This window comes from Triticum dicoccoides, chromosome 6A (genome assembly GCF_002162155.2).
Source record: "Triticum dicoccoides isolate Atlit2015 ecotype Zavitan chromosome 6A, WEW_v2.0, whole genome shotgun sequence".
Lineage (NCBI taxonomy): Eukaryota > Viridiplantae > Streptophyta > Magnoliopsida > Poales > Poaceae > Triticum > Triticum dicoccoides.
In genome coordinates, this window is record NC_041390.1 from 633,054,882 (window position 1) to 633,065,379 (window position 10,498).

The following is a 10,498-nucleotide window of genomic DNA, read 5'->3' on the forward strand; positions in this document are numbered from 1 at the left end:
CATACAAAATGTTTGTTGGTTTGTGCAAAAAATACGTACACTCATTCTACACTATATTTTGTTTTATCTACATTTTTAATTTAAAATTACTCGAATTCATACAAAATGTTTGTTGGTTTGTGCAAAAAATACGTACACTCATTCTGCACTATATTTTGTTTTATCTACATTTTTAATTTAAAATAACTCGAATTCATACAAAATGTTTGTTGGTTTGTGCAAAAAATACGTACACTCATTCTGCACTATATTTTGTTTTATCTACATTTTTAATTTAAAATAACTCGAATTCATACAAAATGTTTGTTGGTTTGTGCAAAAAATACGTACACTCATTCTACACTATATTTTGTTTTATCTACATTTTTAATTTAAAATTACTCGAATTCATACAAAATGTTTGTTGGTTTGTGCAAAAAATACGCACACTCATTCTGCACTACATTTTGTTTTATCTACATTTTTAATTTAAAATAACTCGAATTCAATCAAAATATTTGTTGGTTTGTGCAAAAAATACGTACACTCATTTTGCACTATATTTTGTTTTATATACATTTTTAATTTAAAATAACTCGAATTCATACAAAATGTTTGTTGGTTTGTGCAAAAAATACATACACTCATTCTGCACTATATTTTGTTTTATCTACATTTTTAATTTAAAATAACTCGAATTCGTACAAAATGTTTGTTGGTTTGTGCAAAAAATACGTACACTCATTCTGCAAAAAATACAGATTTGGGAGGGCGAAGATCCAAGGTTAGTCTACAAAATGTCTGTTTTCGGAAAGTACATAGACTTAAGAATATTTGAAAGTGTTATTTTCACAGCCCCCTTATATTATTTGGACACCCCTTACTGAAGTGAATTGAGCTATTTGCCAAAGTAACCCGTTGACCTGATGCCTAACAATAAGCATCCGGAACTTGTCTGATCTTTGCCGTACAGGCCTTTGCAAAAAGCAAGCTGTCGTGTACAAATAAGAGATGATTGATCCAGAATTTCGGTCCCCATTAATAATAAGAAAAAAGTAGCGAGAAAGATAGTATAGTTGAAGGTTAGACGGGCCGGGCCCTCTAGTCTAGTCTAGAGAGAAGAAAGGGCCGATGATGATGATGATGCTGGCTATACGTTAGACCCAATACGCGAGATCGTGGCCCAGTAGGCGCGACCGTTACCGGTTTGGCTTTGGCAGGCAGTTTCAACTAATTCCCCATTCTTTTTTGTCTCTCCCCTCCCACCCCCAACCCCGATCGATCGATCGACCCAGACCGCCCGCCTAGGGTTTCCACCGCCGCCGTCCCGTCCGCTCCGCCGTCCCCATCCCCACGTCCGTCGCCCCGTCGCCCTCGCCTCTCCGCCCCAACCAAGGTGCTCCCTCCCTCCCTCCGCGCCCACCCCACCAAGCTTCTCCTCTCCCCGCCCCGCCCCGCCCCGCCCCAAGGCTGCTCTACAATTCCTCCCTTCCATCTGCTAGCTAGGTCTAGGTCTAGGTCGAGCTGCCACCCGACCCGACCCGACCCGACCCCAGTACGTAGTGGTGAAGGAAATGGGGTACCTCGTGCTAGGGATTCTGTGATTATCTTCTGCTAGGGATTGTTTATTAGATGCAAATCTCTCACCCTTCCTTCATGGCAACGCAAAATTGACTTTACTTCCATTTGACTGCACTGCATCCATGATATCATCTCTTCTGTTTGTTACTGTTGCCTGGAGTAGAGTAGATGCAGCATATTATCCAGCGGCAGGACCAGGGCAGGTAGTGATGAATCTATGTACCCTTTCCTTTGTATAAGCAACACCTCACCTGTTTGTATAAGCAGGACCAGGACCAGGGCAGGTCTGTCTACCACTATGCTGCTGGCTGCTAAGGTTTGGCTTCTACCAAGCAGGCCGGTGATTTTCTTTCTTTCTTTCTAATAAAACCCTGAACCAGAGCTCAAGAAAATATGCCCCATGGTCACAGCCATGAAGCGACAGTCTGTATGCTCTTAACTGTACGCTGTTTGCAGTCACCATCTTCTCTTCTGCGATACACTCCTCAACCACTCGGTCCTGGATACTTATTCACCTTGTGTTTTGTTTTCAAACTCAAGCACTTGGCAGCAGCTAAAGTTCAGATATGTACGTGTCCTGTCCTGCGTGCCTCCTAGGACGGCTGCATTTCCTCAATGCTGAAATCTGCACATTTTTGTATGCTGTCCTGACTAGCTCGTTTGTTTACGTTGGATTGGAAGGGTGCCTCGGATGCAAACTTTTTATTACCAAGTTAAATTATTACGCACATTTTTTCTTTTTTGAGGTTTTTTAATTTACAAGTAACTAATGGATGTGTCTGTTTCTGTTTCAGATTGGCGGCTATCACCGGTTCATGCATTTTTGGTGGACAATCTTCAGTTGAACCTGAGTGTTGACTCGCTCTTCCGTTGCCAACGATGTCCGGCTTGCTCAATGTACTTGCTTATCCAATTCAAATCTTGTAACTGGAGGACTACCATGCATTCACTACATATATACGCTTTCCAATTCTGTCTGTCTACTAGGTTTTGTTATTACTTGTCTTGATGATAACTTGATGCTTTCTTCCCTTGGCAGTCAAATCTTAACACTTCCACATCGAACCTTCCAGACTCATCCGGACGGCCATTCACAACATCCTTTTCTGGCCAATCTGGATCAGTTCAAGGTTTCCATCACTCTGGTGAGCATACGATTCATACACTAGCTCGGTTAGTGCATTGACCTAGTGCGCCATCCACTGAGTACACCTTCTTAACTCTTGTCATTTTCTGCATTTTTCAGGTCTGCACAACATTCATGGAAATTACAGTCTTCCAAATATGCCCGGATCACTTGCACAAAGGAATGCTGCGATGAGTGGCCTTCCATCCTCCGGTGTTCAACAGCCTGGAGGGAGCATTTCTGGGAGATTTGCTTCAAACAACCTCCCTGTTGCCATGTCTCAGGTTCGAATGCCCCACCTTTGTGGAGGTTTGCAGCATTATTATTCATATACTTTGAAACATCATGAACATGCATGTTAATGGGTTTGCAATCTAATCAACAATTTTGTTGGCTTAATTATGACATACTCTTCTTGCTGTGGTTTCATGTGGAGGATGATGATTTTTACTGTCTTACTGTGGTTTCTTTTGCAGATTCCTCATGCACATTCAGGTGTCAGTGGTAGAGGAATGAATGTTGGTGGAGGTCAAGCATTCAGCAGTGGAATGAACATGGGTGGGACCATTCAAGGTTTGTCCTCAAACTTGGGCACCAGTGGTAATCGAAATTCTGTCCCTGGCAATCCAGCTTTAGGAAACCTGGGTCCACGTATTACAAGCTCCGCGGGAAACATTGTGGGTGGAAGTAACATTGGAAGAAATATAAGCTCTGGTGGATTGTCGGTGCCGAGTATCTCATCACGCATCGATTTTAGTGGCAATGCTGCAAGTGGAAGACTAAATGTGCAAGGATCCAACAGGATGATGAATGGCCTTATTCCGCAAGGTAGTTTACCTAACCGTAGGTTGATTTTTTTACTCCATAGATTTATGTTAAGCTTCATGTTTTAGCTTGAAATACTATTTTTAAGCATGTTTAACCATTGCTATGTTAATGCTCTGTTCCTTGACTTCTTAAGAAAAAAAGTTGGGTATATGAAATAAATGTTTAACATCCCGTATGATATAGGTTTCATTGGACCTTCTTTTTGGAAAACACAGTAGGTAGCGTTAATGTTCATGCTTCATAAATTATGAACCATGTGATGCTATAGTGTATTGCAGACTTAAATTTTGGAAGTGACACTATCTGGGGAAATAGGCATTTTGTTACCTCTGTACAATGGGAGCCAACTTTTAGAATTTAGAATTTTACCTTAAATATTGAAGTCCAACACTGTTGGAATTCCTGTCATCGCTATTCTTTCTTTTGCAGGGATATGTTGGCTGTTGGAAACTTTTTAATAATTAGACATAGAATCTTGTAAACAAAGGCACACATATTAAAATAAATAGAAATCAATGCTATTTTCTTAGTATTATTTGAGAATATCCATTCTATAGTTGGTTATTGCATAGTATATCTGTTCTTGCTTTTTTAGTGACTGTTACTGTACCTATTTCTTAATGTTGTTCTATTCTGTGATATTACCAATTTAAATTTATGATAGTAGCTGGGTTATGATAAAATCTTGTTTATATTTTATACAACCGTGATAGTCTCATGAGGGTGAATGATAAAAAAGCATACAGTGTGTTATTTTCTTTTGTTGAACTGCGTGTTCTCATCCAGCTTGTTCTTTTTTCTATCTCTTAACACCAGGATCGTCGCAACTGATGAATATGATTGGAAGTTCATACCCAACGTCTGGTGCTTCATTGTCCCAGAACCAAATGCAACCAGGAAATAGTTCTCTGGGTTCTATGGGGATGCTACATGACGCCAGTGACAGCGCTCCATTCAACATCAATGATTTCCCCCAATTGACTGGTCGACCTAATTCAGCTGGTGGTCCACAGGGACAATATGGTAAAATTGCTGGAAAACTGTAAATATTTCTCCTATTTTTGGAGGATTCTTTGCCAATCTCTCTTAATTGCAGGATCACTACGGAAGCAAGGAGTTGGTGTTAACTCCATTGTTCAACAAAACCAGGAATTCAGTATTCAGAACGAAGATTTCCCCGCTTTGCCAGGATTTAAAGGTTGTTACAGTTGAACTAATTCTAGAACCTATCTGTTGATTCAGTGAGATTGTTCTCATTATGTTTTCGGTGTAGTGGAGCATGATTATTTAGTTGTGTTACTTTGTGATCTTGAAGTTCTAATATCGGCATGCCTGTTATTATGCAGCCCTGCTACTCTGTACTTATTGAACCTCAGTATTTGAACAGCTTAGTTACCAACATAATTACTCCGTCATAAAATGTTCTATCTGTGATAAAGCCCATTGGTTTTTTAGTCCTGTAGTATGAATGCCGTGATCTTCTCCTCAAGTCAACGAATGCTTACTACCTTTCTATATGCTTGAAAGGTATTGTTGTGTTCTCTACTTCTCTTGACACCTTGCACTGACCTAACTAGAAGGTGCAGCGACCGTTGCAGCAAAATTTATGGCACACCATTTTTGTGAATATAATCATAAAGAGATGTGAGAAGACGAGGATGCAAAGATTTCATGATAGGGCCAGCGGGGGCAAACCCCATGCAGCTGACGTGGCCTCACGGGAATGCAGAAAAATATCATGTGATGCTCTAACTGAAATTACCATGAATCATCATTAGAATATATGGTGGCCACCTAGGAAAAATGCGCGAAACGACATTTGGATAAAAGGGTCTCTCTGCAACATGCCTACGTGCGTCGCAATTCAGATGCCTATAAGTAATAAGTACCCCTAATTTTTGCGAGAAATGGAAGTATGAACTATTTGTGACATATGCAGGACAATGTTAATACATGATATGGGTATAGAGCTCTTAGTTAGTTACCTTAGGGGAAGATAATCAATTTGTCTTTCCTGCGAGAACTCGTATAGAGAATTTATTGTAAGCTTCTCATATCATGACTTATGGTTATAGATGGAAGGGCATCGTAAACCCTTCGTGTTTTCCATTGGTCCAAATCTTCATATAAAACATGAGCTAAATATTACTCCCCCTGTCCCACAATATATGACATTTTCAGAAGCTAACAGTAGGTATGATTTGAGGCATAGCAGCTAAGCCATTGGGAGGTGGTTAAGCCAATTTAATTCTGTTGCTTACTATGGTTATAATTCATTTAATCTTACTTTGGCAGTAAGTTAACTATGAGCCTCATGATCTACCACCGCGTGGACCAATGTGGATCAAAATTACATCCTGAAAATTAATTAGCTGCAGCATTTTACAGAGATTTCTGCCGAAGTTACCAATTTGGCCATCCATGCGCATACGTTGAGTCGTCAACTTTGTAAAGTGTCTCAGACAATTTGTATTCTTGTACCCGCTTCAGGGCATCAAGACAGCCATACGGATGAATACAAATAGTTGCACTTGCGTCTTTAGGCCCAAATGTAACTATACCGTCTTTTATTTTTAATAGTATTATGATTACAGTTTAGGCCGACGAACCATCTTCCTACTAAATGTAGTTTGTCGTTTTTCTGGTCAACTCTGGTGTCATTCTCCTTTAGTGGTGCCACGTGTTCTGCATGGTTTTAATCTTTCAATTTTTGGACCTATTATTTCCACGTGCGACATGCTCAAGCTTTAATGCTTTATAAATGTGCACGGAATAAAATAAGACCTTTGTAGCATTTCTTGAGGCTTTCAAATTCTTTCCTAAAGTATATCTTTTGGTTGATCATTGCGCTACCTTAATACATTCCTCTTTTACTCCATTTTCGGTGAGTTATACAGAATACTGACAGTTTGAATTATCAGGTGGCAGTTCAGATTATCCTATGGAGTTACACCACAAGGAACAACTTCACGAGAATGTACCTGTAATGCAAGCACAGCAATATCCTGTGGGTTCATGTCTCTGAACTTTGAATCCTTGTTTCTCCCGCTGAGCATTTATTTTGACATGTTATGAACACGTACGCAGATGTCAAGGTCAGTTGGGTTTAATTTGGGAAGTAGCTATCAACCAAATCGTCAGCAACATCAGCAGGGTGCTGCTAATTCAGTAAGTTATATTGGAAATCCATTCCTTGAAGCGATCATCAGACATTCAACATCTCCCTCATTGTCGTCATGGTTCTGACATATTTTCTATTTTGACAATTCTTCATCTAAATAAAACTATAATGCATCATGATCAGGTTTACTGCTCATATTTATTTACCCGTAAATACATACGCAGAGTAATAATCCTCATTATGTTTTGTCAGATTCAGAGCGGTGGGCCCCAAAATATTGGACTAAGACCACTAAACTCTCAGAGTCAAACCTCTAGTTTGGGATCATACGAGCAACTGCTCCAGCAATACCAGCAGCCGCAGACTCAGAGTCCTTTCAGGTTGCAGCAGATGTCTTCTTCAGCTGCACAGACATATGCGGATCATGGTCTAAAGCCCATTCTGGGAGGCCGAACCCCACCTGATCCATACGGCTTGTTAGGATTGCTGGGAGTTATAAGGATGAATGATCCTGATTTGTCATCTCTTGCTTTGGGAATAGATTTGACAACCTTGGGTTTGAATTTGAATTCACCAGACAATCTGTACAAGACATTTGGCTCTCCATTTTCAAATGAACCAGCAAAAGGAGAACCCGAATATACTACTCCAGCTTGTTATGTGGCTGAGCAACCCCCAGCACTACAGGTAAGCTCCCGCCAATTACTACTGTTGCCCATTTCTGTCTAATGGGATCGATGTTTTAAACCAATTAATTTTCGAGAAAGGCCCAGAATCTTTCTTTGATGCAGCCGGTTCATTTGATGATAAATATATTATAACAAGTTCTGTCTTGCTGCGTGCAGCCTATGCATTTTCAGAAGTTTCAGACACTCATACTGTTATACATATTCTACAGGTACTTTTGCTAGTTGAATGTATTATTGGCTTCGGCCATTAGTTTTGGTAAAATTTAAGGTTTTATCTTTTGTCTTCTGTTTTCAGCATGCCGAAGGATGAAGCTCAAATATGTGCTGCCAATGAACTGTGAGTACATGGGTTCACTGCTTATCTCATTTAAATATCTTGTTGTCAGATGTAATAATTGGATCATCATGCATGCACTTTTTAATGTTCTTAATCTTTTACCAAGAAATATGATCTTTTTGTGCTAACATTTGATAAGGGAACATACTGCTATGTCCCGATCAATTTTCTAATGCTAAAGAATGTTTAACTTGTAACCTGTCAGATACGCCCATTGACTGTCATGGATCTATAACAAAAATTTAAGTAGCCTTGTGGATTTATTTATCTTTCTGGTGAATACTGTAACATGGCAACATTTTAATGTATTCATGATCCACTTAGCTACCTCAAGCTGCGCGAATGTTCCATTTTCATTTTCCTGGTTTTCTCTATCAAATATCAGCATTTTCTATTATTATTATTTTTTGCTAAGTTGCACAGTTTATGTTTAGCATTGCTATGCATCCTTCAAACTTCCTTGTAGGCTATCCGTTTTTTCTATCACATGTCTTCCCTAAAAATATAGCAATAATATCTTACTTATCTTAACCCTTGCCCACGACCTAGTTTAACACATCACAACTGAGCAGAGCTTGAGCAAGTAAATTTTGTATGATATGTAATGCATGTGTACTGTTTTCATCAGATATAATCGTGGATGGTATTACCATAAAGAAGCACGGCAATGGTTCACAAGAATTACTAACATGGAGCCTCTTGTCAAAACTCCTACATATGAACGGGGGTCTTATGCCTTCTTTGATCAAGGCAATTGGGAGACAGTCCGTAAGGTACTTGCATCCGTCTGGTGAATGATTATCCAGCATCTCTACGCGCACACTTGTTGCATTGCATATGATGATAGTTGAGCATGTGTGTTGATTTGCTGCAGGATAACTTTGTTCTCCATTATGAGCTAGTAGAGAAAAGGCCAAGTCTCCCTTCCGTATCCCAAATTGTTAGGTGAAAATTTTCTGGGTAAGGTCTTCCTTCCTGGCTACAAATATATTTTAGTTCTTGTTTCTGTGTATAGAGCAAACATCTCACTGTTGTATGCAATGCAATATAAAAAAATTTCAGGTACCTCCTGACTCTAGCTTTCTTGTACATGAATAGGGAGCTTTCTTTACAAACATAGTGAAGCGACATTGCCCTAATTTGTCAAGGTAGATACTCTCTTCTGCAGTGAAAGACTTACATTAATGTCGGTTGAACAGCACTTTGGGTTATTTATGTAGGCAACTACTTATTAGGTAGGAAGAAATATTCCATGTGGCCATTGTAGGAAAGAAAATGCCTCTATCTAATTAAATATAAAAGAAGAGGGCACCTGCGGAGGCGGGGCCTCGAACGCGGGTGGGCAAGCACTCGACTCATGCTGCTAGCCAAGGGAGCAACTGCTGTGCTTGGTTCTCATTAGGAAAGAAAATATGTTAACGTTGCAGTAGCGGTAATCCACTTCTGAGGCCAGGGTCAGCTGCACCCGTCCTGACGGAAAAAAATCAAAACAAATACTAGAAAAATTCAAGCCGCTTTCTTTTGAGAAAAAGAACTGGGTACCGTATTTTGCAGTGAAATGTGTATATAAATGTAGTTTAAACAGCACTTGTGGTTGTCGTTGGGAAAGATAGTATGTTAACGTAGTAGTTTCTGTTTGCTGGAAAGTGAGAAGCCTCGAGGGTCCCTGTTGCTTTTATGCATGCACTTGACAATTAATCCCTGATACCCGTGGGTCTTATTTCATTTGGCATGATGTTTCTTTCAAGTATATTATATTCGCCGCTTTGCTAATAATGATAGTACAAAAGTTGAGTTTTCTAGTGTTGAGCGTGGTATTCGATTTGATTTGATTCGATTCGATTGACTGACTAGGTTGACTTTTGTTGACAGCAGGCCAGGCTATATATATAGTGAATGAATGTGGAAGTATCTTGTGTCAGTCATGTCGATATGCGGAGAGGAGGAGGAGGAGGAGGCTAGAGCAGGAAGTGAAAAAAGGTGGTGTTTGTAATTATAGTTGTTAGGAGGAGGAAAATTGAAGGAAGGATGGATGGATGGTAGCGTTGGCCGTTAAACTTTACATTTACATTTACATTTACATTTACATAGCTGCTGCTTCTTCTTTTACAAAAACAGTTTAGGAGTAGTCGGCCGTGTGCATTGCATTGGCATTGGCATTGGCATTGCATGGATGGTTTATATTTAAACTCAAATCAACCAAACCAAACAAAAGAAAACAATTGGAGACTCGTTGAGTTATGCATCTGCTGTGTGTGATTCCCAATTTCTCGAAAGAAAAAGAATTGCAGTATGGCACGGCGGTGGTAAAATGTAACGGGTTAGAGGACCATGGTGCAGCACAAAACTAGTTGTGGTGCTCATCTTGATCTGAGAAGAAGAAGGGTAAGGGTGGCTTCCTTTCCTTAGACTCCTTCAACTCTGATCAACCTGGACTGGAGCTTCGTCCAGAAAATCAATGCCTCCTTTCAAATCCTGGGAGCTTCGTCCAGAAAATCAATCGCAAATATGAATCGTCCGTCTCCTTTGGTTATCAAAGAGTGACCACTCTTCCAATTCCTCCACTCCACTCGTCTCATTTGGTTATGAATTGCGTGGTCACAAACGTGTTGTGTTTCTTCAACAATAGACTCTTTTGACCTCAACATTCTCTTGTTTCTTTCCCTCCCTCCCTCCCTCCCTAGGTGCCACCAAATCAAACATAACCAACATGTTGAACACTAGACTCTTTTGACCTCAACATTCTCTTGTTAGGTGCCACCAAATCAAACATAACCAACGTGTTGAACACTAGACTCTTTTGACCTCAACATTCTCTTGTTTCTTTCCCTCCTTCC

At 39.9% G+C, this 10,498-nt stretch overlaps 1 protein-coding gene and 1 non-coding gene across 7 annotated transcripts; one reads left to right on the plus strand and one right to left on the minus strand.

The window, feature by feature from the left end:
* Nucleotides 1-1,906: 1,906 nt before the first annotated feature.
* On the plus strand, nucleotides 1,907-9,892 carry LOC119318742 (probable NOT transcription complex subunit VIP2). 6 transcript variants are annotated; one of them, XR_005154224.1, is made up of 16 exons: nucleotides 1,907-2,197; nucleotides 2,355-2,457; nucleotides 2,600-2,705; nucleotides 2,807-2,970; nucleotides 3,163-3,514; nucleotides 4,331-4,537; nucleotides 4,611-4,712; nucleotides 6,436-6,521; nucleotides 6,602-6,682; nucleotides 6,888-7,322; nucleotides 7,481-7,533; nucleotides 7,620-7,661; nucleotides 8,290-8,434; nucleotides 8,536-8,621; nucleotides 8,760-8,809; nucleotides 9,534-9,892. XR_005154224.1 is itself a non-coding variant. In XM_037593338.1 (15 exons), the coding sequence occupies exons 2-14, from the start codon at nucleotides 2,440-2,442 to the stop codon at nucleotides 8,608-8,610; spliced, it is 1,866 nt and encodes a 621-aa protein (XP_037449235.1). In that variant the 5' UTR covers nucleotides 1,907-2,197; nucleotides 2,355-2,439; the 3' UTR covers nucleotides 8,611-8,621; nucleotides 9,534-9,892. The 6 variants fall into 6 exon arrangements, 2 of the variants coding, with proteins under 2 accessions (XP_037449235.1, XP_037449236.1); XR_005154225.1 differs by having other exon boundaries at nucleotides 9,537-9,892; XR_005154222.1 differs by having other exon boundaries at nucleotides 1,908-2,197; nucleotides 8,724-8,809.
* On the minus strand, nucleotides 2,628-2,705 carry LOC119319848. Its single transcript, XR_005154669.1, has one exon. It is a non-coding gene; the product is annotated as a small nucleolar RNA snoR35 (small nucleolar RNA).
* Nucleotides 9,893-10,498: the final 606 nt, after the last annotated feature.

Excerpts from the sequence above, each read along its gene's own strand:
- LOC119318742 (XM_037593338.1), top strand. Across the intron at positions 4,713-6,435 it reads CGCTTTGCCAGGATTTAAAG|GTGGCAGTTCAGATTATCCT; the intron begins GTTGTTACAGTT and ends TTGAATTATCAG. Across the intron at positions 7,662-8,289 it reads ATATGTGCTGCCAATGAACT|ATATAATCGTGGATGGTATT; the intron begins GTGAGTACATGG and ends TGTTTTCATCAG.